We start from the raw sequence: 24,562 nt of genomic DNA, 5'->3' as shown, positions 1-24,562 counted from the left end.
TTTTATATGAAAATACAAAACTTATTTATATTATTATTGTTTTAATTTATATAATGTTATGTAAATACATAATTAAAAAATATAATTTCACTATGTTAATTAATCTAAAAAAAAGAAAGAAAGAAAGAAATGATCAAATGTTGCACTCATGTTTGTTTGTTTGTTTGGTCCATGGACTGTGGTTTTCAAATGTTGCAGAAGAACTAGTGCTGCATACAAATGCATTAAAGCTCACTCTAAAATATGACATGTGATAAACTGCCTTTTGGGTCGTCTGGAGTTTTACAATCACTAAATGATTACACCTTATTAATTCCATAATAATTGGAATTAATTATTAATGATTAATTCTGTCAGATTAATGTATTCTCTGTGAAACATATTTTAAGATTTGTAAAAGTGTCAGTGATGTACATGTGCATAATTAAACATACTCTTTTTTATTTATTTTTAACATCTTTAATTTGCATGCTTTTTTCATATTCTATTATATAAAAGCACATTTAACCTGTCAGCATAAGAAAAAAAGGCTTTTAAGTAACAAATCCATGGTTAATTTGCAGTTAATTATTAAGTCAAAAACTATGATTTTGGGTGTTATTTGTGTTAAAACCATTGCTAAACCATGGGGAACAGGCAAAGTCAGAGAGAATATTAGATGTGTGAGTGGTGGTGAAATTAAAACACATTGAAACACGTTATTAAGGTCAACAGCCAAAGAAGTTTCAAAGGATTATGAATGTGTCTGAAAGTGATGCACAGGCTTCATTTTTACATTTAACAAATGATTTGGAATTTATTTAAAAAATATATAAAAAATTTATAAGGTGTGCATTGTAGTTGACCCCTAAATGAACACATTACAGTTGTTTTTATGACTGTAAGTCATTCTGCTCAAAGGCTATTAACATTAGAAAAGTGTATACCAATATTGCATGTAACTTTAGAGATGGTCCCTAAATTTGAGAATATCAAACGTCCACTGTCAAATATGGTGGACAGCCTGGCGGTGCAGTGGTGGAGGCATTGGAGGAATAAACAGAATTTGAGGACTATTGGATAGGGCTCACATCCATCTCTTTGGGTAAGATGGGTTTGGGGTCATCACAGATCTCATGTGAAGTATACAGCCGGTTTAGAGCATCTGCTTTGACATACCTTGGAACTGGACAATAGGAAATGTTGAAGTTAAAACAGATTAAAAATCGTACCCAGTGAGCTTGGCGTTGATTGAGCCTTTTTGCTTCTCATAGGTACTTTAGGGTTTTGTGGTCACCCTCCAGCCAATGCCTGCACTCCTCAAGAGCTAGCGTAATAGCAAGGAGTTCCCTGTTGCCAATATCATAATTGTTCTCTGCCGGGCTGAATTTGCAGCAGAAGAAGACACATAGATGGAGTCTGGCTGGTGTCCCCTTCTGCTGAGAAAGCACCGCTCCAACCCCGGTGGTAAAAGAATTTACCTTGACAATGAATGGTTTGCTGGGGTCAGGGTGGATGAGGAGTGGTGTGGTGGTGAGGGCCTCCTTAGTTTGGTTAAAAGCTTCTGTGTCCAGGACAGAGATCTGTGCTGTGTCTGAAATCGCTCACTCATTCACTCATTCACTAATCCCTATATAGTATCCTGCCTCGTGGCACTAGACTAGCGGCCATCATGGGAAGTGGCGCCACCATGGCGGACGTGCGCTTCCTCTCTCCTCTCCGTCCGCCATGGTGAGACGGTGGCTCTAATCCATTCCACACGAGCCCCGGGTCGAAGGGCGGCCCTGGTTGAGAGCGGTTCTGAGTATGCTCTCGACCACTCCTCGGCGACCTCCTCTGGTTCCCGGGAAAACCACCAGACGAGTTCCTTCAAATCCATTCCTCTCCCACACTGTGGATGGGGAGGAGACATAAGCCGACATACCGCTGGTTCTTGCAGTGACGGAGTCCTTCTGTCACGTTCGGTGTACTGGAAACACAGAGAGAGAGAACCAATTGCGGGTATGATGTTTATTAAAGAGTAATCCAAAGGGGTAAACAGCCCAGGCAGGGTCAAAACCAGAATATCCAAAAACCAACATAAACTAGACACGAACACAAGGCAAGGCAAGAATTGACGGACATGAATAACACTCAGACATTAAACAAGGACTCCGTAACACAGACTCAGATAATACACCGAAGGATAATGAGGGAACAGGAGGCAGGTGGGGAACAATCAATTACACAACAAGGAGGAAGGTGACCAAATAAGGGGAACAGGAAGTGATATGGTGACAGACAACCTGAGAAAGGAGGACACCTAGTGGAACCCCCGGGTTAACACAACCCAGACACTGTGACAGAGACGTCCTGCTGTAGTCGTTGCTGCTGCTGCTCTTGTTCAATTTCAGCCTCGGGATCTGATTATGTATCATAAATATACGCTGAATCTGACTGTTAGCCATGGTTTGTTTTGGATGATGTTTTTTTCCTCATGGTAATGTCACAGTTTCCAGACACTCTCAACCCAAAAGCTTACTCGCGCTCGTGATTCTTTAGCTCCGCCCACACGCCACGCCTCCAGCCGCTCGTGTTTTTCCGGGAAAAAACGGTACAGACTATCTTTCTCTTATAAATATAATAAAACTAAAGACTTTTTTGAGTTATGAAGGATGCAGTACTACTCTATAGGTACTCAAGATTAACAGGATATTGAGGGAAAATGAGCATTTCACCAACCCCCCCCCCCTCTTAACAACGATGCCACCTCAGTAAATTAGACAAATATTAAACTGGGTTATTGCCTATAACATATTTTAATATAAACAATGTAGGAAAGACGTTCAAACAGAAATTATAAAGATGTAAACTTCATCTCTCATTCAAACTCGCTCGCTCCCACTCTCGCTTCCTGCTCGACGCTACTCCGCATTGGATTGTGAGAAATAGTGCTTCAGCGAGTGTACATCGGTTGTACACTCGAAATCAGAATGAATTGTGGGTAAAAAGGAGTGGACAAATGTAGGGAATTAAGTAGTTCACTCGGAATTCGGACAGCACTACAAAATGGCTGACACCCCATATAGTGCAATATAGAGTAGATGGGGAGCGGTTTCGGACACAGCACTGGGCTTGTTTTTCAGGAGACTGGTGAGAGGGCAGGCAATGGAGCTGTAATTATGGATGAATCTCCTGTAGACATCTGAGAAGCCGAGGAAGCGTTGGAGCTCTTTTATGGTTGTGGGGATGGGCCAGTTCTTAATGGCTGCTATCTTACCCTCGTTGTTGTATCCAAGGAACTGCACTGAGGTTTGGTGGAAGGGGCACTTTTTGGCTTTGAGGAACAGAAGGTATTCTCTCAGGCATTTCAGGAACTCCACAATGTGGTGGCGATGTTCAGGCATACTTCGGGAGTAGACAAGGATGACATCTATTTAGATGAGTACAAATTTGTGGAGGAACTCCTGGAGAACCATGTGCATGAAATCCTGGAATATGGAGGGGTCATTGACCAGGCCATACGGCATAATGTAGTACCCATGTCCAGTTGGGGTAACAAAATCATTCTCCCACTCATCCCCCTCATGTATCCGGATGAGGTTATATGCGCTGCGGAGGTCCAACTTGGTGAAAACAGTGGCTCTGCAGAGGTGTCCTAATGCTGCTGGAATGAGGGAAAGTGGAATATCAGAACTTTACAGTAATCTTATTGAGTGCTCGGTAATCAATACAAGGCCTCAAACCTCCATCCTTCTTGGCCATGAAGAAGAAACTCAAAGCAGCAGGGGACATATATATGCTCTACAACATATATAGATATATATGTTGTAGAGCATCTTCCATGTACTCCTCCATGGCCTTTTGCTCAGGGATGGATAGTGGGTATATCTTACCACAGGGCACTGACTCACCCGGAAGCAGATCAAGAGCATAGTCCCATGACCGATGTGGAAGCAGCTTGGAGGCTCTCTTAGGCCAGAATACGTCATTGAAGTGGGCGTAGCAGGATGGGATGCCGACTGACTGTTTCTCTACAGGGAGGTAGAACACACTGGAAGGGACTTGGAGTTACGAGCTGGAGGATGAATCATTAGATGGAAACAGTCAGGAAAGCACTTCTAACCCCATTTCAGGATCTCACCAGGTCTCCAGGAGAGAATTGGATTGTGCTCCATTAACCACGGGTGCCCTTAGATCACATCAGGGGTGGTATACTCCAGAACCAGGAGATGAACTGTTTCTACATGTAATTGGCCTACTCACAGTTGGAGAGATCTGAAACTGTGGCATACAGTACATGCTTATGGCTGAGGGGTTTGCCTGTTATCAATTGGACCTGGTAGATGGTCTTGGTGGTGGTGGTCAAGAGGTTGAGCAGATGGCAGAGGGCGAGATAAAGCTCCTGGCAGACCCAGAGTCGAAAAGGGCATTGACTGGAACGGAAACATCAGATGCAGTAAGTATGGCTACAGTGGTGAGTGGTTTCATATTGACAATTGAAGGCTTTATAAAACTCACCATGGGTCTGGGAGGACGGATTGGGCATGCAGATATGACTGCCGATCACCGGTGGTGAGGAAGTGCTGGCTGTTGTGACAGAATTGGTAGCAGGTGGTGTGGTGGTGAGGATCCGTCGCAGTGAATCCACGATCTGGAACGGATCGTGAGCACTCATGTTGACATCAGATTTCCTGTTTTGTTCTGTGATACTATAAATCAATTTACATATTTCAATGAGAGAGAGAAAAAAATTGGCTTAACCATGTAATCAATTTGTACTAAAGAGGATAAAACAAAGTTTGCATGTTTCCACAGATAACTGACAATAGGACACTCCCAAAACAGATGAAGAAAAGTACCTGATGATGCAGTATTACAGATATGGCAGTTGTATTTTGGTTGTAGTTTCATTTTGAATCTTTTTTATGGAGTTATATATGCTCTATGAATAACTTAGCCAAGTTTTTATAGTTAAAACTAAGGTTGGACCATACCCTCTCCCAATTGACTCCATTTGCCCATTTTTAGTATGTATTTCCCACTGCACTTTCTGTAATGCTCCACTGACTCTGGCACTGATGTCTGGAGCAGTATCTGGTGATCTGCTCCCCTCTGAGACACTGCAACATCAACACACCAAAAAGGACTGGAATTGCCATAGGGATCATCTGGCTCCTTAGTTCTCTGAATGTAATAATAACAGATATTGTTTTTGTGTTGATTGTCAACTCCATGAATCTTGAATATTGAATATGAATATTGTTCTCATTTTCAGGGATGGGCAGTATTTCAGGGTGCTTTCACGCTTGCCTCATTTAGTTCGGTTGTATCATACCAGAGTTTGTTTCCCCCTTTGGTGCAGTTCGATTAGGCAGGTGTGAAAGCAGCGATCGCACTCATGTGCGAACCAAATGCGGACCAAACAAGCGTACCGAGGCCTGCTTGAAGAGCTGGTCTCAGTACGCTTTCAAACTAACTCTGGAGCAGTCCGTTTGTGGTTAGAACGTGATCCGACCTCGAACAGACCCAACTGCAAAAAGTACTGATCATTTTTGGACTAAACCAGCTGCCGTAGTCAGCTGCGCTGTGCATTATGGGATGAGGAAGTGTTTGTTGACAGTTTGCACTTTAGCATGGCAGTTCGTGGACAAACTTGGAGTAGTGAGGAGCTGCGGAGCCTCATAGAAATATGGTCTGATGACCATGAGCATTTCAGAGTTAAGAAGAATTAATGCACGCCTCCGCCTGAAGTTACGAGAGTGCCGTTTGCAGTGCATTAGAACGTTGTTTTCAAGCCGCATCCATGCTTCATTCCCTCTCATGTTGGAATTTTCCCGCACGTAAATTCTGACCAATCGAAAAGCAGTTTAGGAAATACATCATGGCCAATGAGTGATGTGGATGTTGTCATGTGACTGCATTTTGATTCGTTTCAACTGGATTGGACCAAAGCAATCAGTGTGGTGTGAAAAGGAACCAAAAAAGCTGAAAAATGCTAATTGTTTGCCCTTGGTTCGGACCAAATGAACCAAACTAGAGATGTGAAAGCACCCTCAGATACATGTATTTGGTGTAGGGTTGGTGTAGAGTGATAGAAAATACAGGTCCTACCGAATAAAAACCATTACACCTATGGAGAGTCTCCATAAACTTCACTAAAGTGTGTGTGTGTGTGTGTGTGTGTGTGATGAATTACTACCATGATCATTTTTCAACTACAGCATACTTTTCACTCACATTGTTTTTATGTTTTGGATAAATTATAAATTGATAGAAACATTTTCATTAGTGATATCAGGTCTTTGGGCTTACTTTTTAGAATGACCTCCACACACTTCTTCCTACACTTCTGTTTTACTTTTGCTCCCAGTGACACAAAGGATATCCCCATGTGGTTCTGTCACAATGTAACAGCTATGTATATAAGTTCAGGAGCAGAACTGTTTGTGGATTCTGCTGCTGGAGCAGATGAAGGGCTGATGTCTGACTTATTGACTGCAGAATAACATCACGTTTGTGTCTGAGGTATGTTGCAAACTTCAAATCTCACCCCAGGGCACAACAGATAGATGAGAATGAGTCTCACTGCATTATTTACACTGTTTAACTTGCTCTTATCAGCATTGTTTCTCTGTTTCTTGTTTTCAGCTTATGGCAGGCTCTAATGGCACAGCTGAGGATGTGCCTTTCATTTATCAGCAAATCTTTAAGGTAGAAATGGATGCTGGGCCCAGTACAAAAATTTCAGTGCTTATGTTAATGTCTCTGTTCTTCTTTTTTCTAAACTGTGTGATGTTCTTTGCTCTAAGAAGCAAGCGCATATTCCAGGAGACACCGCGCTATATTCTTTTTGGCCACATGCTTATGAATGACTCTGTACTTTTGCTACTCACAACTATCATGTACACTATGGGTACATATTACCTTCAAGTAACCAGAGCCATCTGCACTCTGTTAGTGGTTATCTCCTACTGCACTTTCCGTAACGCTCCTCTGACACTAGCAATGATGTCTCTGGAGCGGTACGTGGCGATCTGCTTCCCTCTGAGACACTGCAGCATCGCCACACCAAAAAGGACTGGAATTGCCATAGGGATCATCTGGCTCCTTAGTTCTATAAATATTATAACAGACATAATTTTTGTGTTAATTATCAACCCCAGTTTGTTTGTAGAGGTTTTATTTTGCACACAAGAAAAATTGTATTTATTCAAATGGCAGCTGGATAAAACTCAAGGGTTTGATATTCTTTATTTTGTGTCTGTTGCAGTGATCATTGTTTTTACATATGTTAGCATTATGATCACTGCCAGGTCTGTTTCCTCTGATAAAGATTCTGCTAAGAAAGCCCTCAAAACGGTGCTCTTGCACTTGATTCAGCTGGGACTGTGTCTCACCTCTTTCCTTTATGCTACAATAAACAAAGCACTATACACAGTGTCTGACAGCTCTTCTCTCTTCATAAATCTGAGATATCTGAATTTTCGAATTCTTCTTATGCTGCCACGCTGCCTGAGTCCTCTGATCTATGGTATGAGAGATGAAGCTGTGTGGCCTTTATTCAAATATTATTTCTGCTATCGTTCAGGCAAAGTGAGGCCCTCTGCTAATGTACATTAAATGTATGTGTGATGATATGAAATAATAATTTGCACAATGCATGATTAATGCCATATTTCAATATGTTTATCTGAAAAAGTTACAGAACCATATACTTTTATTTTAAATTGTACCGTTCTGTTGTTTAAAATAAAAATAAATGTATTTTTCATGCTTTCATTTCTTGCTGCTAAAATACCACATCCTCTGTTTACTTAACAGAACATCTTGTATTATGCACATATCTATGTACCAAGATATACATACATTATTTATATAAAAATGAATACAAAGCACCCCTACCTGAGATTTAAATGTGTACAAACATGTTTCTTATAATGTGTAAGCTGAATGCAATATATCTTCTGTTTCTATCACTAAATGTACATATGCATAAAAGACAGAACCACTTCACTTACACCACTGACCATAAGGCAAATCTGATTTTAAGCTTCTTTGTTGGCATAAATAATAATAATAATAATAACAATAAATGTTATTTTATATAGTGCCTTTAAAAGTAGCATCTCAAAGCACTTAATGAAATTAAAAGATGCACATAATGCAGGCAGTAAAAACTAATCAAACCAAAAAAAATAAAAAAAATAAAATAGAAAACCAATATAATAACAAAGTAATTACATGAATCACATAAAAGCTATCCTAAAAAGTATGTTACTAAGGGATTCTGCATTCCTAATCTCTGAGGGCAGATAATTCCACAATTTAGGAGCCAAAGAAGAAAAAGCATGATCACCCATAATTTTTATCCGTGTTGTTTTGACAGTTAAAAGACCAGCTTCAGAAGGGTGTAGAGCATGTGTAGGAGTGTAGGGGGTTAAAAGCTCACACAAAAATTGAGGGGCCAAATTATTCAAGGCCTTAAGTGAGCATGAGAATTTTAAAATCAATATGAAAACTAACAGGAAGCCAGTGCAATTTTTCCAGGATAGGTGTGATGTGCTCCCTTGCACTGGTCTTAGTCAGAATTCTAGCAGCTGCATTTTGTACTAACTGTAATTTACTTAGGGTAGCTTTAGAAACTCCAGCCAGCAATGCATTACAATAATCAATATGTGAAAAAACAAAAGTGTTGATTAACTTTTCTGCCACAGAGAAAGTCAACATGGGACATAATTTGGCAATGTTTCTGAGATGAAAAAATTATGCTTTGACTGTTACGAACATGATGGTCAAATGTTAAATTGGTGTCAAATATCACCCCCTGATTTTTTAGTTTAGTATTGTAAAGCAGAGCCAACCACACTTAAGGTTATGGTCTCTGCTTTAGGCAACTGATGAGGTGAACCAAGAAGCATCACTTCAGTCTTGTCACTGTTTAGACAAATACAATTTTCAGACATCCATTTTTTTAATCTCAGTAAAACATTGAAAAAGAAGACACACATGCATATTGACATCAGGTTTTGAATGTATATAGATCTGGGTGTCATCGGCATAAAAGTGAAAGTTGGAACCAAGAGTTCTTAAAACTGTTGTTGAAAAAATTGAAATACTAAAAATTAAAGGGTCCAAAACTGATCCCTGGGGAACACCAGAGTGCACCACACCAACCTCAGACTTGCAATCACACATCACAATAAACTGCTTGCGATCAGAGAGGTATACAGGACATAAACCACTTTAATTCAAGAATCAGAAACTCCAAAGATTGTCTTTAAACAGGTGATTAAAATGGAGTGATCTAGTGTCAAAAGCTTCAGTAAGATCAAGAAGAATCAGTATAGACAGACTGCCAGAATCAGCAGCCATTAATAAGTAATTTGTGACCTTAACTAACGTGGTTTCAGTGCTGTGAAGTTTACGTTATCCAGACTGAAGTGGCTCAAAAAGATAATTAGAGGAAAGATGAGAGAGCAGCCGAGAAGCCACTGTTTCTTCTAAAATTTTGGCGAGGAATGGGAGATTAGAGATGGGACGAAAATTATTCAGATCATTAAAGTCAATGTTGTTAGTTTTTGGTACAGGGGTGACAGCAGCAGTCTTAAGTGTTGCTGGCACAACACTGGTGCACAAAGAGTTATTGATAATTCTCGAAACAACAGGAGACAGGGAATCAAAACATGATTTAAAAAGACAAGATGGTATCGGGCCAACTCTGTAAGTAAAATGATTTAACCTGTAAATCAGAAATAAAGATCAAGGAATATAATTTTATGTCATGCACAGAACAAACAAGGTCTTGGTATTGATACATTTTTCCATATTTGATTTAGATTTAGAAGATCTTGATCTGATTTCAATTCATTTTTGTATATTTCAGTTCTATTTTCCATTTTGCTTACACTGAATAAAATTTTCTCGCTGTTAATACTGTGAATTATAAATGAGCACAGACTGCGGAAACCTTTTTTTATTATTTCCAAGACCAACACTTTGAACACAACATGATGCAATCATCCTAATTACAACAACAAACAAGCAAGGCATCAGAGGAAATGCAAAAGAAATCAGTTAAGGGGAAAATAAAAATGTAAATATGCATAACGATTTGAAATTATAAGTAATATTGTATTATTTCCTTTCCAAAATAGACGAGATAATCATAATGATTACAGCAAACATACATGAAGTCAAACAAAAATGAATATAATTTAAGAATGAAGTGCTAAGAATGAGTTGACAGCAGAGGCGTCATCATGGTTTTGCTTGTATTGTAATCTCCAGTGGAGAGCAGAGAGGGACGACACATCGCTGGATGAAGACTACGAGTGAAGGCTACACGTCGTCTGTTGAAGCAAATAACACACACACAAAGCAAAAGATTAGATTAGAAAACAAAAAAAATATTAATGTTCTTTTATACGATTCAATCATGTGTCTTCTTACTGGGGAAACCCTCTTTGAATTCAGTGAACCTGTGACGGACCATGAAGGTGGCTAGAGCATCAGCTACCTGGATCAGAAGAAGCAAATGCAGCTGAATCGAATATGACTTTCTATAATTGTGTGACACTAGGATACAAAACAGACATACTTTTTCCGGGGCATCTTCATGAACAGCATGGCCACACTGTGGCAGAACCTGCATCTGGAACCTCCCTATAACAATAACAACCACAAAAGACATGAAGGACCTTCTGGCCACAGCAACGCGACTTGTGCTGTACTATAAAGTCTAGCTTTAAGAGCAAGAATATAAATGCTTTACCTTGCATTTGCCCAATGGTAAGATCTTTATCAAGCCTGTCAACACCTATGTGAGACAGATTACTCATTAAGAGTCATCTTTTTACACTGTGTATGTCTAAAAGACAAATGTCTAAGCGTTCTTACCAGCCAGCAGGAGGAGTTTTGGCACAGAGCAGGTGAGAAAGAGAGAGGACAGCCCTTTGAACCAACCCTCCCAGTACTTCTCTGTCTTTGAGAGCTCAATACGCCAAGTGTACAGACATTCTTTCTTTATCTGCCAAATGGGAAAATCAACAAACATTTGTACAGAAAATAACACTTAATGTTCAAACATATTTGTGCAGAGATGTACAATGAAGTAAGGGATAATGTACACTAAAGGTCAAAGGTTAGGGGGTTGGCAAGATTTGATTTAACATTTTTGAAAAAAAATTAAAAAAAAGTCTCTAATGCTTATCAGGTGTTTACAGATAAAACAGTCAGTAATATTGTGAAATATTACATTCTCTATTTTAATATATTTTAAAATGAAATGTATTCCTGTGCTGGCAAATCTAAAGTTTTAGCAGCCATTACTCCAGTTCTCAGTGTCACATGATCCTTCAGAAATCATTCTACAATGCAGATTTGATGGTCAAAGATATATATAAGTTCAAAAGAACAGCATTTAAAGTATGTCGAATAGAAATATTTTAAATATTTTTAGGTGATCAGATCAGAATTGAAACATGCATTACCTCTTGGTCATCCTCTTTCTTCCTTTTGTGGTTGGATTCGCCTCCTTCTTCTTCCTCCTCCTCCTCTTCTTCTTCAATAATTCCTTCACTAATATTCTTGGAAACCCCTGGACTACTCAGTGGCTCCTCACATCTAAACATCCCAACAAATCTAATCAGTGCAGTATATAAAGTAGCTAAATATTTGTACAGATTATAAATTCCTGGAGCTAGTTAAATGAACCAATACTAGGGAAGACTTACTTTTTCACCTGTCCAACCATTGACACTCGTGCAGACTCTACATTCCTGATCTGACCACTTTTCACACTGGTTAAAAAATAAAAATAAAAAAAATAAATAAAAAAGGGTTACCAGCTGCGATTTATGAAGCATACTGACCGGACCATTTTTTGCAAAATAACTGGATTCTGAATAAACTTTTATTATGTTTTGTAATTAATATTTCCATTATATATAAAGCACAGCTAAATCTTACATTTATTATAACAGATGTAAGTGAACATTAAGCTCACTTAATTAAAGTTTAAGTAATTTCTTAATTACTTTAATTACTTAATTACTTTATAATTTATGTTCTGTAATTGTTGATAAATTATAAATAAAAACAACACGATAATTTGCAGTTTAGGACTGGGTTTCAATTATAAATGTAAGGATGAATTGCTATAATTCCTAATTTAGCCCAGAGAAATTGAAAAAAATCCAAACAGAGGTATCTATACCAGAACCGGTATCAATGATAACTGGCCTTCAACCATAGTACTTATTAAAAAGATGCCTTTTAACGAATTATTAAATTCTAAGATTTAAAAAAAATGCTGCAGTTTCCACATTCATTTGGAAATGTATTGCGAAAACATATTTAGCACAAATTATAGAGCACAAATTTTAATGTTAAGTGTAATAATTACAGATTTGTGTGCAATTACATTTTTTAAACAACTATCAACCAAAACTGTGTACCTCCATTCGATTGCATTCTCCACCGATTTAAATGTTTTTGGTCGACCCCTCAGAAAGTTTTGCATGCTGGTTAAGGCATCCATTGCTGTACCTAAAGAATGAGCAGAACAGCATTAAATGCATCTATAAATGTCCAAACATAGTCAAACTGCATTTAAGTCGGTTACAAAACATAATGTGACCCTGGACCACAAAACCAGTCTTAAGTGTCAATTTTTCAAAATCAAGATTTATACAGCACCTGAAAGCTGAATAAATAATATTTCCATTGATGTATGGTTTGTTAGGATCGGACAATATTTGGCCGAGATACAACTATTTTAATATCTGGAATCTGAGGGTACAAAAAAATCTAAATACTGAGAAAATTACCTTTAAAGTTTTCCAAATTAAGTTCTTAGCAATGCATATTACTAATAAAAAATTAAGTTTTTATAGATTTACAAAATGTCTTCATGGAACATGGTCTTTACTCAATATCCTTACTCAATATTTTTAGTTTTCAATAGTTTTTTCAGCTATTGCTAAAAAATATACCCCAGCGACTTAAGACTGGTTTTGTGGTCCAGGGTCATATATAGTGTGTAAATATATAGTGTACATATATGCTACAGTATATATAGCATGCAGCACAAAAAGCAATAACTATGCAACTCAACATCTTGAAAGCTATTTCAATATATGCACTAGTAAATATTTTTTTCTCTTGACATCAACTGTTGCTTGTGTGGAGTAAAACAGGCACAAGGGGTAAAAACTTACCTTCCACTACATCAATAACACAAAGGCCAAGCAGTGATGGCACGTGATTGGAAGCAGCCGTGTGAACCGCTATTGCTCCACCCATGCTGTGACCGATAATCATGATGGGAGGTGGGTTTTCACCGTAAAGTACCTCCACCACTTTTCCAACATCCCTGAGAAAAAGAAACATTTCTAAATTAAATGCTGTGAAAACCTGCTTTGTACAGACCATAAGAGATGAGTGTGCACTCACTTGGCCATTGTTTCAGCAGACAGGTCGTCAGGGTTCTTTACTTTAGTATCACCTGAATTATATGAAAACATTTGCTATTTGTAAACTGCTCACTAAGATCATAAGTTTTGTGTTAATCACATGCAAGCTACTTATCTATGTGATTGTTATAAAATCAAAAGCTTATGGTTTGCTATCAGCTATGTGTTATGTGTGGGAAGTCATGGCCTAATGGCTAGAGGGTGAGGGGCTTGAATAACCAGTGCTCTCTTCCAACTTAAATACCATGACTTGTGGTGAGACCCTTGAGCAACCCATCACTGCTCCCCAAGCGCAACAGCAATATGGCTGCCCACTGCTCAGAGTGTGTGTTCACGGTATGTGTGTACTTGGATGGGTTGAATGCAAAGCACAAATTATGATTATGGGTCAACGTATGTGGAAACACCTCACTTTTTTTTTTTTCCACAAAAAAAAAAAAAAAGTATGAAATCCCTTACCATGTCCTCTGAGGTCCATTGCTACAACCCTGCAGTTAATCCGGCTGCATATAACAGACTGAAAATACAAACATAAGATGATAATTATATAAACTAAATAAATTAAATTGAATATAATCATCATATAAAAGTCTATATTTATCACAATCTATCTATCTAGTATCTACATATAGATAGATAGATAGATAGATAGATAGATAAATAGATATATATATATAGATAGATAGATAGATAAATAGATATATATATAGATAGATAGATAGATAGATAGATAGATAGATAGATAGATAGATAGATAGATAGATAGATAGATAGATAGATAGATAGATAGATATTTTTTGTAACAGTCACTTTTGATCAACTGAATGCATCCTTGCTAAATAAAACTATTACTTTTCTTTCATAAATTCTTTCGAAATATTTTCCTAACTAATCTCAAACTTTTGAATGATAATGTAAATTTATATATGCATTTAATACACATACTGTATATGCATTTATGCATTTAGAAAATGCTTTTATCCAAAGCGACTTATAGTGCATTCAGGCTAACATTTTTTAGCTAACATGTGTTCCCTGGGAAACGAACCCACAACCTTTTGCGCTGTTAACACAAGGCTCTACCACTGAGCCACAGGAACACTATTAACAATATTAATGCACAATACAGACAACATGTCACATCTGTCTTTTTGATGTGCATGATATACCATAAAAACAAAGCACTAGAAGTCAAGTAGTGAGGTACATCTCTGTGAGGTGCAAGAAACTCACAGTGAAGACTGCCCAGGACAGTGCAGAGTGACCCCCTCCATGAAGGAGCATCAGGACGGGCCCATGAGAGCCACTGCTGTAAATTCTGAATGTGTGCAAAGGAGTAAAGGAAGGCTTCACAGAATATTATGGGAGAATTTGAAATGTCACAACACATGAGGTACAAAAAAGGACAATATTCCATAATTTGCAGAGATTCCTCATAACAATTAAACAAAAGATATGTCTTTGCTGTTGTCATTTTCCACCTCCACGTCCTCCATGGTTTCAAAGTACTGACTCCAGGACAGAGGAGAAAAATCTCGTTTTCTTCCTGGTCTGCAAAGCGAGAGGAGAACAAAATACAGTGAGTATAATCCAAGTATGTGCATTTTTGTCTTTGTATATATTTTCTATATCCTTGTAAAAGTCAAAGAATCCTAGTGGCCACGGTTTAAATGACTGACCAGAAGAATACAGAGCTCAGATAAAGCATCTCATTCAAAGCAATAGCTCACAAATGAGACACAAAATCCCTCATGACATTTTAACTTTAAACTATTGTTTCTGACCAAAAAAACAAGTTCATAGTCCATAACAATGTTTCCTCCAGTGAAAAAGTCAAATCAAAATCAACTGGCATATTTGTTTAGAACTATTCTGGACTGTTTTTTTTACTTGTACACTTGCTCTGTGCATATTTCTCTCCTGATTCCGACGATATGACTTTCTCACTGGGGGAAGCAGTACTATTGATATGGACACTCGTATTTTAGCTGGAAGCAAATGTTTGATGTTAAAAATAGTTGTTTATATTATAAACACATAGCTTTTCACTTCACATGGCATTAACTGATGGACTGGAGTCATGTGGATTACTTGTCTAGTACTTCTAGGTTTTTTATCTGCTGTGTGGAGTCATTGCACCCATTCACTGCAGAGGATCCATTAGTGAGCAAGTGATGTAAAGATACATTTCTCCAAATCTGTTCTGATGAAGAAACAAACTCATCTACACCTTGATGACTTAAGATTGCAAAAACTTTAAGCAATTGTTATTTAATTTTTGGGAGGTCATTTAAGCAAATCTATCGTGTAAGGTGATATTTACCAACTCTCTTTCGTTTGTGTTTCGATCATCAAGTATTAAACATTTTATTTGTAACATTTCTAGCAACTTTCTTTTCGAATGCTCCCTTACTGGATTTCAGCTCATACGAGTAGTAGTGTATGTACAAAATAGACGGCTGTTGACTCGAGAACCGCCTGAGAGCAGATTTATTAAATCGATTAATTGAATTAATTGATGCGTACATTGTTATCAAGTGAGTCGTGATCGCGGTGGCGAGACACAGGGACACAGGAGGGGACCGCAGACAGTAAGACAAGCAGAAATCAATCGTGGATGCTTTTAGCATAATCAAGACACGTTTGTGAATCCGTGCAACGAATATGGAAATAGTTAAAGACATATAAAAGCAACAGATTCTGTAAAATGACTCGTCACTGTATGGATCTTCTAGATCGTGACAGCTAACAGCTAACAGCGCTCAGTGATAGGATTGCTAAAACACATTGTTGATTATGATTAAAAGATATGATTAAAGCGTAAACTCACCCCATTCTTACTTTAGATCCAGACTGCAAACCTGCCATCGGGGGTTTGCAGGCTAGCAAATTCAAATGCAACTGTTTCTCCATGGTGTGAGGAAAACAAACAAAACCCTTTGAGCACGTAAAGCGTCTAGCCCTCTTTGCACCATACGACTCCTCTTCTATAAACAAAACAGATGTACACTTTACAAATTAACAAATTAATAACAGTAGATCAGCAGACAGGTACAGAAATCTATGGTGAGTATGTTCACACAAGTAGTCTCCGCACACCAGTATTTTTGCCCCGCGTGCATAATGGGAAATGTAGTCATTTAACGGGTTCTTATCGCTGACGCCCACGTCATAGTGCACGGAAAGAACTACAACTAACAGAAAACACCAGTTTCGGTTCCTTTGCACGTAAACCAGCCTTTAAAAATATGACGTAATGCAATACAAAGGGTGATGGATTGATCATCGTCAGTGCCTTTTAATGGACAGCGTTCTAAATATTATGAAGTGATATCTGCAGCTTTTCTGAAATCCACGAGCACCTTCTTTCATAACTTTAATGTAAAATCGTCCTGGTGTAGCCATTATTGTCACTCAAATAAATATGATGATTTTATTATTTTTACCCCAAAATGCCATATACCTATACCTGTTAATATTCATATATCTATAATTAAGCGCATATTAATGCATATTTTTTTCTTCCTTTCTTAATAATAAGGTTAATGCATAATCATTAAGTACTATATATACAGTACAGATTAAAAGTTTGGACACACCTTCTCATTCAATTTATATTCATGACTATGGCATCAAGGGCTATTTGACCGAGAAGGAGAGTGATGGGGTGCTGCACCAGATGACCTGGCCTCCACAGTCACCGGACCTGAACCCAATCGAGATGGTTTAGGGGTGAGCTGGACCGCAGACAGAAGGCTAAAGGGCCAACAAGTGCTAAGCATCTCTCGGGGAACTCCTTCAAGACTGTTGGAAGACCATTTCAGGTGACTACCTCTTGAAGCTCATCAAGAGAAAGCCAAGAGTGTGCAAAGCAGTAATCAAAACAAAAGGTGGCTACTTTGAAGAACCTAGAATATGACATATTTTCAGTTGTTTCACACTTTTTTTGTTATGTATATAATTCCACGTGTTAATTCATAGTTTTAATGCCTTCAGTGTGAATCTACAATTTTCATAGTCATGGAAATAAAGAAAACTCTTTGAATGAGAAGGTGTGTCCAAACTTTTGGTCTGTACTGTATACCGGTATATATATATATATATGTCTTAGAATTTTGACTTGGTGAATGCTAAACTTATATTTATTAATTTTATGTCCACATTTGTTGAATATTGAATTTTTGTACTGGTTCATATCTAGTAATAAATTGACATTTAAAAAGAGATTTGGAATCATTGTTTCTTGAGAATTATTATTATCAAACTTTTCAATTGTAATTGAAAACCAACTTCTAATGCACAGCAGTGTAAAGATGTATTGCATTACAGGTATTATTATTATGACACTAGTATGGGTCTTGACCACAGACTGTATAAAAACTGTATAAATAACATCAGTTATGATTGTGAAAAGCTATGAGAAATGGCTATCACAGTAATAATAACTGTGCAGTCTATTCTCATGAGACAGAATCAGAGAAGCCACAAAAAAAGAGATTAGACATTTTTCACCTTAATCGCTTTAATAGTTGATTATCACTCTCATTAACAGAAGTTACGTTTCAGGGCAGGATCACTGGTATATTGAAAAAATAAATAATATCAATGAAGCACCGTATGGATAAAAGGGTATGAATCCAAGTGGCCTACATTCAGTAAAAACTTCTTTCTCGTTATAATTTTTATTATAATTGCAATATAATATTTGCAACTTCAAGCAGGGAAACCTACTTTGGACCTAGTTTTTTGCTAATCATTAAAAAAAATATTCACAGCTCAGAAAAAAAGAAAACCAGAATGAAAATTGCCACAGCAATGACATTTTTCCCTTTTAAGACATATTAAAAGGCTTCAATAGACTATTCAGTGAACTCCCAGAATGCAACACTGCCAATAAACTCTCTATGTAACACCAGGAATCAAATCACACTCAAGCCACAGGTACAAAAGGATGCAAAAAATTCCAACACAAAGGCCAACGAAAGGAAAAAGTCTGGAACTACAGTAAAACAAAAAGAACTTTGTAAAATCTGTATCATAAGAGTAAATCCCCAAAGGCAGGAGTCAGAATGTGTCTGGATGCTTTGCTGCCGTCCAGCCTCATCAGCAGTGTCACTCACACACCGCACTCCCTGGACGACTCCAAACACACAACATCAAACAAACAAAACAACAATCTCTATGAAACTTCAAACACAAACAAATTCTAATAGCCATGTCAAAAATGGGAAGGCTGTTCATTTTTGGACGTGAAGGAACAGTAGAAACAGAAACAGTGCTTGAAGAGATATGTGCACGTCTCCCCTCAGTGCAACAGAGGGTGAGGGAGAAATCTTCACATTCCGGCAGGACTTGGAGGAGAGAGTGAAGGAGGAAGAGACATTACTTCTTCCAGATGGTGTAAAACACCCATCTGAGTCAACATGTTAAGGAACAGTCAATACATGTGATGTGAGGACAACAAGAAGATGGGGAGAGTATTTATATGCAAAGTATTTATCAAAATTAATTTGACATGAACCAAGAGAAATGAACCAAGAGAAAACATTACCGTCTACAGCCGCGAGAGGGCGCTCTATGCTGCCCAGTGCTCCTGTAGTCTACCACTGAGCAGCATATAGCGCCCTCTTGCGGCTGTAGATGGTAATGTTTTCTCTTGGTTCTTGGCGTGTGTGTGTGTGTGTGTGTGTGTGTGTGTGTGTGTGTGTGTGTGTATACATGTATATTCATGTATAATTTTGTTTATAAAAGGTACATGTATTAATGTTTATTTTTCTTTTAAATGTTATATCTATATCTATCTATCCATCTATCTATCTATCTATCTATTTAAATACATATAATTTAAATTTTTTTTTTTTAACTTTTTGTTCAACAATATTATTAACCATTTAACATTTAAATAATTCTAAATATAAATTCCTAAAAATGTATAATTATTTCTGAAAACATAATCCTTTCTGTTGGGCCCTGCATTGTAGAAATGCCTTATTCACCGACATACTGTTTTTCTCACCCATGATAAATGTATTTCACCATGAAAGACTAACTTGGTCATTTAAAAAGGATACAGCTCCATATATGAGGGAACACACACCACCTCTTTGGAAAAGTCCACTTTGCACGAAAGTCTGCACAAAAGCTTTTCGTATTCACATAGCGCATCAGTCAGGTTCACACAGTTACCCTGCAGGCAGAAAACAATGCATTAAAAGGAATGAAAAACAGCAAAACTTTACAGTGAGCAGAACTACCTGCCCCCCTCACCTGTGTGAAGTACTTCCCACCAGGCCGCAGAACTCTAATGGAGAGGTCAAGGATGAGTCTCAGGAACTCCCATGTTGAATCTATTGAAAAATTTAGATCATGTGAATAGATTTAATATTTGTATGGCTCAGTCAGAAACACACAGCTGCATATACAGTGCACTAACCTTCCTCCGGTGCTGTAGAAATAGGGACAGCCGTCAAGTCATTTATGACGTAATCAAATGTCCTCCCTTGCTCTGCAAACTTTTTAAGTACGGGGACACAGTCTTGTACCAATATCTGAAACACAAAAGGGGAAAATTGGATAAAAAAAGAATGCTATTCATTCATTGTTAGCCAAAAAAAAGCTGGAAGTTGTCCAGAGTTTGGGCAATTTCCCTCAACTGTCTACATTGCACTTGTTTCAAAAGCAGGAAATGGGCCTCATTGTAAATTCAAGGATAAAAATATGTTTAGCAACTTATAAATGAATAAGAATGTGTAATATAGTTATTATAGTATGACATTATAGTTATAAACTGAAGCTGGGCAGGTGCGTTTAGAACTGGGACCGGGATAAAATGTCACTGCACAGATCATTCAGTTCTTACCTCATAACAATCTCCCTTCAAGTTATCTAGAACATTCCCGCATGTCTTTCTCATGTGCTTCCTACATCCATCAATCACCAACTCGTCAATGTAAATATTTAATTAAGGAAAGTACATATCTAAAAGTTACAAAACATGAAGTAGTTTTCCATTTAACTGCAGTCAAGTCTTAGCATAAAGGATATCTCAACCATGGTGATCATCTTTGGTTTGAGCTTCACCGCCTCATGGAGAATTCCACCGTCTCCTCCTCCCAGAATAAGTACCTCCTTCCCACCATAGTGCTCTTTGCCGCTGCCCATAATGGCCTGAGTGTAGGGCAGATCACTTTCTGCCAGGTCTGTCATTTGATTACACTAAATTACCATGTGTTCACATGACACAACATCCCTGAAATTTGTAATGCATTTGAAACTAGTAAACAAACAAGAACCTTTTTACTTACTGACATCCCCATTAAGAATGAGCATATTGCCAAACTGCCGCGAGTGCAAGATTTTGATGTTCTGGTAGGCAGAATCCTTCTCGTAGACAACTTCATCGATATCGTACTCCATCAACCTGCCGTCAGCGGTGGGCCAGTATCGGTCAACATCACCGCCTCGAATCAGCACAGGGAGTCTGACAGAACACATTCAGTTAAACAGACCAAGATAAAGTTCCACAGAATACATGCTTGAAATGTCATGGGGGAGAGTAAACAGTGAAGGAATTTCATTAAAGGCAACCGATTCAGAATGAAAATACCTCTTGATCCTTTGGATTTTTCCATCCAGGAGAGCCTTCAATTTCTTCTCCAGTGCATTCAGCAGCTACAAAGAAAACATTGTCTTAATTATGACCTTCCAAATAAAGAGAAACAGGAAGTAAACACATTTTAAAATGGTTGAATCACTCTCGCCTCCTGGCTGATTTGTTTAGAGGTCAGAAAGTTGTACAATACAAAACAGTTTTTTTTTCCAGGAAGCATGCATTATCCAAATAAAAGCTTCTGAAGTCTTTTGAATTTCTATTCATCTTAACTCTTATTTCTTAACTCTTATATTATATCACACTTTCTCCAAAAATATTAAGCAGCATAAAGCTGATGATAATAATAAAAAGTGAGCCTATTAGATTGACATCTGGTTCATGTGACACTGAAGACTTGAGTAATGACTGCTAAATATTCAGCTTTACCTAACTACATTTAAATGTGATTAAATGTAACGACTGTGTCCTGTTGTTATCAAGTGACAAGGAACACGTGCAAATGACTCCTTTCTTAAAATCAGATATCCCAGTTTTAAAAGCTACAATATAATGATGGTAAATATGTGAAAATAATTTGACAATTGTTTAAAATACTAAAAGTGAACGTGGGGGGGGGGGGGGGGTGAATATTTATTTTGAGATTGAAGAATAAATGCAACAGGGTTTTATTAGTACTTTTAAGATGAACATTAAGTTATCATGCATCTCTATCAATCCTGATAGCACCTACGTTCTGTTAACTCACATTGTCCACTTGCACTACATCATCCCCTTCAAGACACTGCAGGTCAAAGGTCACCAGACCATGGGAGTGCATTCGTAAGATGGCAAACCTGATTACAAGGAATAGAAGCGCAATTAAACCCTCAAAACTGCAGTCAAACACTTTGCCAAAAAGTAAAACAAAGCCCAAACAGCTGTGTTTATAGCGAGTCACAAATAAAACAGGAAGTGAGTTCCAAAGCCTTTAAATCCGATGCACAAAGCCACTAAAAATCACCGTGCACTCTTCTAAATGCTTTCCTTTGTTGCACTTAACTGGCCGATCAACGGTCATCCTAAACAGTGTCTGAACACAGGAGCACACCTGGTGTTTTTAGTGGGGCGTTTGTGTGGTCAGGCATCATTACTGTCAGTTAGCTTCAACATTACACTTAGCCGTTACGGAGAACATGAAAAAACTCCATGGAATGTCCTGATCAAAAGGAAACTTGTCTCTTGTTGTTCCTACCTGATGAGTCATTGCTAAAAACTCTATGTAATGAGAGGGGATTTAAATTCTGGTTCCTCCTCCTTTCAGCTATACAAAACCTGTTGAACGGATTTTGCATACTGCGCCATGTTGCGTAAGACACTGATGTTCTACTGAAGCTTTGAGGCAAAGCTGCTCACCTGCCGTTCTTGCCGAGAAACGTTGCCAGATACCCGTGTCCCTCCGAGTCGTGGACATTCTCTGTCATTTCCTGCTCTTGAAAAATAGACTGTAAGCCACGTACAGTCGCAGAGACGTCAGCTAAACAGAGAGAGGGACAACAGACAGATTAATTTAATTTCTAATAAAGAAGATCTTTTGACTGAGAGGAAAAAAACTGACACTAAGGCCAATTTTACTGCATGCGGCTCAACTCATTTGCAGATTTAAGATTTCTTTTTCTTTTTTTTTTACATGCAATAGAAGACAAATTCCTACAGGTTTTGAACGACATGACATTTTCTGTTCTTTTTTTTGGTGAACTATCCCTTTAAGAACTGACAGCTTAAGTCACCATTCACTTTAATGCAACTTTTCTACTTTTAAAGTGTATAGTAAAGTGACAGCGAACAAATCATTTTCATTTTTGAATAAAATACGTTTAATAATCGAATGAAATGGAATCAAATAAATTATATTTCGTAATTTCCACCATAATTCTCATTTTATATGATAATTAATTTAATTCCAGGATTCAAATTGGGCTTGAATGAAACCTAGTAACCTTTAACCTAGTTAAGCACATCTACCCAATCAAGCCGATTCATATTGATTCCTATTATTTCGACAGCTTATAAAAGTAGGGTGAACTGCAACGTACAGATATGCTTATGCAGCTATAAATGTATTTTATATTAATCCAAAACATAGTACATGATAGTCTGCACCTGTCACACTGATCACAAAACAGATATGGCATGCTTGTGTGTATATCGAAGTATGATCGATGTGGTATGCACGCATGAATTCTCATCTTATCTTCTTGCGATATTATTAGACAGTGAAATAGAGGCACGGCTGTCAAAAAAAATAAAAAAAATAAAACCCGCTAGATCCAAAATATGTAACGTTACGGGAATAGTGCCTATAACGAGGTCACGGGCGGTTCATTCATAAAAACAGAGAATATGCAAAAGGCAATATATGTGTTAATATAATTCGTCTGGTAGTCAGTGCATATGTATGTTCATTTATTAGCTTCATTCAAATACATGATACAGAGCCAACATTAGCCTCTGCTAACACCGCTATGCTACCCCCAGAAGGTCAATTATCAGAGCAAACGTCAGGAGGACATGCACAACAAAAAAGCCATACGAATACAATAACACATGCATCCCGTGGCCATCTCGGCAATGCAGCAGTGGGACTGCAGCCTCCCTGCTATTATAAAGACAATAAAACGCTTACGGAGCAGTTGCGAGGAGGCCCGCATGTCTGCAGTGCAACACGAGCCCTCCTCTTCCTCTCCTCTTCCACTCGCCCCCTTCATTCACTTCACTGAAATTTACCTGGCGCACGGAGTTTGAAGTCAAGGGTGTAATGTAGCACTGCCATGATGGGGTAAAGCCGTCTGCCATGCCTGGATGAGGCAGCCGGAGGTGAATCGGTGGAGAGTCTGTGGTGACAGAGGGGTAGATGACGGGCACGCCGGAGGGAGGTGTGTTGTGTTCACTGCCGCTGCGCTAGTGCGCTGCGCTCTGTCCGTCTGTCTCTTTCTAGTCGAGCTCGGAAGTGGGTGGTAGCACTGGGCAGGTTGATTCAAATCAGCGATTCGAATCTTTTGACTAATTGCTTCACATAAGATTCGTTTACGGTCAGTGTATATTTTGGTCATTTTATTATTTTTATCTATCTATCTATCTATCTATCTATCTATCTATCTATCTATCTATCTATCTATCTATCTATCTATCTATCTATTTATTTTTGTTTCAAAAACAAGAATTCGCCATTCAAAAATTCGAATTTCAAAAAAAAGAATTCTTATTTATTTTTATTTTTTATTTTTTTGTTGTTGTTCAGGGGTAGAGAAATGAATGAATAATCGATTTACACACGTGGGCGGGAAATAACCGCCCCTTTCTGCTGATTGGTCAGTCAAAGATCAAACCGTGCCGCCCGTCATCATCAGGTCTTCTGCAGCAGCAGTATTCAAACCGGTCCTGCAAGCACCCTACAGCACCTCACATTTTTGCTTATGTTTCCCTATACCTGACAAACACATTTTAGGCCTTGCAGTCTCTACTAATGAGCTGATGAGTT

At 38.1% G+C, this 24,562-nt stretch overlaps 4 protein-coding genes across 5 annotated transcripts; 1 reads left to right on the top strand and 3 right to left on the bottom strand.

The window, feature by feature from the left end:
• Window positions 1-3,020: 3,020 nt before the first annotated feature.
• LOC113063637 (uncharacterized mitochondrial protein AtMg00860-like) lies at window positions 3,021-3,365 on the bottom strand. Its single transcript, XM_026233982.1, has one exon. The coding sequence runs from the start codon at window positions 3,363-3,365 to the stop codon at window positions 3,021-3,023; it is 345 nt and encodes a 114-aa protein (XP_026089767.1).
• A 3,247-nt stretch (window positions 3,366-6,612) lies between these two features.
• Window positions 6,613-7,581, top strand: LOC113063718 (odorant receptor 131-2-like). Its single transcript, XM_026234046.1, has one exon. The coding sequence runs from the start codon at window positions 6,613-6,615 to the stop codon at window positions 7,579-7,581; it is 969 nt and encodes a 322-aa protein (XP_026089831.1).
• A 2,335-nt stretch (window positions 7,582-9,916) lies between these two features.
• Window positions 9,917-16,554, bottom strand: LOC113063974 (protein phosphatase methylesterase 1-like). Its single transcript, XM_026234447.1, has 14 exons — window positions 16,264-16,554; window positions 14,891-14,984; window positions 14,667-14,759; window positions 13,893-13,950; window positions 13,414-13,465; window positions 13,179-13,333; window positions 12,417-12,507; window positions 11,694-11,759; window positions 11,451-11,583; window positions 10,858-10,987; window positions 10,733-10,777; window positions 10,559-10,623; window positions 10,411-10,477; window positions 9,917-10,310 (listed from the first exon to the last, which is right to left on the bottom strand). Exons 1-14 carry the CDS (start codon window positions 16,344-16,346, stop codon window positions 10,300-10,302), a joined length of 1,143 nt encoding a protein of 380 aa, XP_026090232.1. The 5' UTR covers window positions 16,347-16,554; the 3' UTR covers window positions 9,917-10,299.
• Window positions 16,555-17,937: 1,383 nt separating this feature from the next.
• LOC113063973 (spermine synthase-like) lies at window positions 17,938-24,027 on the bottom strand. Of its 2 annotated transcripts, none has more exons than XM_026234446.1 (11): window positions 23,809-24,027; window positions 22,438-22,558; window positions 21,791-21,878; window positions 21,040-21,104; window positions 20,738-20,913; window positions 20,478-20,632; window positions 20,293-20,382; window positions 19,867-19,981; window positions 19,701-19,780; window positions 19,505-19,620; window positions 17,938-18,846 (listed from the first exon to the last, which is right to left on the bottom strand). In XM_026234446.1, the coding sequence occupies exons 1-11, from the start codon at window positions 23,852-23,854 to the stop codon at window positions 18,816-18,818; spliced, it is 1,083 nt and encodes a 360-aa protein (XP_026090231.1). In that variant the 5' UTR covers window positions 23,855-24,027; the 3' UTR covers window positions 17,938-18,815. The 2 variants fall into 2 exon arrangements, with proteins under 2 accessions (XP_026090231.1, XP_026090230.1); XM_026234445.1 differs by having other exon boundaries at window positions 23,708-23,847.
• Between the last annotated feature and the right edge of the window lie 535 nt (window positions 24,028-24,562).

The sequence above is a fragment of the Carassius auratus genome, chromosome 46, assembly GCF_003368295.1.
Source record: "Carassius auratus strain Wakin chromosome 46, ASM336829v1, whole genome shotgun sequence".
NCBI lineage: Eukaryota > Metazoa > Chordata > Actinopteri > Cypriniformes > Cyprinidae > Carassius > Carassius auratus.
The sequence above is the reverse complement of the archived record's forward strand: the minus strand, read 5'-3'. Positions and strand labels throughout refer to the sequence as shown.

What these genes read in the sequence shown, in the direction of transcription:
- LOC113063718 (XM_026234046.1), top strand. Translation starts at nt 6,613, where the DNA reads ATGGCAGGCTCTAATGGCACAGCTGAGGATGTGCCTTTCATTTATCAG.
- LOC113063974 (XM_026234447.1), bottom strand. Translation starts at nt 16,346, where the DNA reads ATGGAGAAACAGTTGCATTTGAATTTGCTAGCCTGCAAACCCCCGATG. An exon ending in AAAATGACAACAGCAAAGAC is followed by an intron (nt 14,760 to 14,890) that starts ATATCTTTTGTT and finishes ACTCCTTTGCAC; the next exon opens with ACATTCAGAATTTACAGCAG. An exon ending in TGTTATTGATGTAGTGGAAG is followed by an intron (nt 12,508 to 13,178) that starts GTAAGTTTTTAC and finishes CTCATTCTTTAG; the next exon opens with GTACAGCAATGGATGCCTTA.
- LOC113063637 (XM_026233982.1), bottom strand. Translation starts at nt 3,365, where the DNA reads ATGCCTGAACATCGCCACCACATTGTGGAGTTCCTGAAATGCCTGAGA.
- LOC113063973 (XM_026234445.1), bottom strand. Translation starts at nt 23,789, where the DNA reads ATGAAGGGGGCGAGTGGAAGAGGAGAGGAAGAGGAGGGCTCGTGTTGC. An exon ending in TTTCTCGGCAAGAACGGCAG is followed by an intron (nt 21,879 to 22,437) that starts GTGAGCAGCTTT and finishes CCTTGTAATCAG; the next exon opens with GTTTGCCATCTTACGAATGC. An exon ending in TTCTACAGCACCGGAGGAAG is followed by an intron (nt 19,781 to 19,866) that starts GTTAGTGCACTG and finishes ATTTTTCAATAG; the next exon opens with ATTCAACATGGGAGTTCCTG.